The sequence below is a fragment of the Naegleria gruberi genome (genome assembly GCF_000004985.1).
Source record: "Naegleria gruberi genomic scaffold NAEGRscaffold_38, whole genome shotgun sequence".
In the NCBI taxonomy this organism is placed as follows: domain Eukaryota; phylum Heterolobosea; class Eutetramitea; order Acrasida; family Naegleriidae; genus Naegleria; species Naegleria gruberi.
In genome coordinates this window covers 380,383-381,539 of record NW_003163289.1, presented here as the reverse complement: position 1 = coordinate 381,539, position 1,157 = coordinate 380,383, and the positions used below count along the sequence as shown (strand labels likewise).

The 1,157-nt window shown below is 34.5% G+C and overlaps 1 protein-coding gene across 1 annotated transcript; it reads left to right on the top strand.

Annotated features, from left to right (window-relative positions):
* On the top strand, nt 1-933 carry NAEGRDRAFT_50805 (uncharacterized protein; the record flags this gene model as incomplete). The annotated part of the gene is made up of 2 exons (XM_002674787.1): nt 1-414; nt 874-933. Coding segments are annotated over 2 exons (474 nt in total), but the record flags the coding sequence as incomplete, so codon positions are not given.
* Between the last annotated feature and the right edge of the window lie 224 nt (nt 934-1,157).

Here is a 1,157-nt window from a genome sequence, read left to right as displayed (position 1 = left end):
CCAAACCCAAACCCAAACCCAAACCCAAACCCAAAACCCAAACCCAAACCCAAACCCAAACCCAAACCCAAACCCAAACCCAAACCCAAACCCAAACCCAAACCCAAACCCAAACCCAAACCCAAACCCAAACCCAAACCCAAACCCAAACCCAAACCCAAACCCAAACCCAAACCCAAACCCAAACCCAAACCCAAACCCAAACCCAAACCCAAACCCAAACCCAAACCCAAACCCAAACCCAAACCCAAACCCAAACCCAAACCCAAACCCAAACCCAAACCCAAACCCAAACCCAAACCCAAACCCAAACCCAAACCCAAACCCAAACCCAAACCCAAACCCAAACCCAAACCCAAACCCAAACCCAAACCCAAACCCAAACCCAAACCCAAACCCAAACCCACGACTAAGGTCAGACCCAACATTTTGATTTTTAGTCATCTTAATTGATTTTCTCAATAAATACTCATTATAAATCAATATATTATATATCAATATACTCCAAATTGAATATATAATCATATAATAACATAATATTACATCATTATAATGACTTATATAAGTTAATTTCATATAATAGATTAGACAATTAGAATATCAATGTAAACATTTCAAAATCAATTCATACCAATATATCACCTTGTAAATCATGTTAATAACAATATATATCAGTTTCAAATACTATGGTATCATTTCAGGAAATTAACTATTCAACTTGTCAACTGACCAATACTAACATCGAAGATAGAAATCTATACCACTTCAATTCACTTCCAATACATCTATATATGTTAATGAAATACATTAATATCATTTTGATATTCATCCACATCATACATGGTACATGGCTGATCTACTTGACACCTACAGGGATGTGACAACGACATCCACTATACAGATCATCATGAAACTGATACAGTACCTTACTAATGGTGAATAAACACCACTGTATCAGTTTCATGACAATTTGATATCATTCAACATGTCAGGAGTGTAATCATGAGAATAATAAATGTCAAGATAGTGAAATCATATTAATTTTAAAATCTTTCAATTACAATATCATATATAGATCAATTAATAATGGCATTTCAAAATTGGTATTGATTTTCATATCAATTCATTCAAACCTTAATGACCTATCCTTATATGAC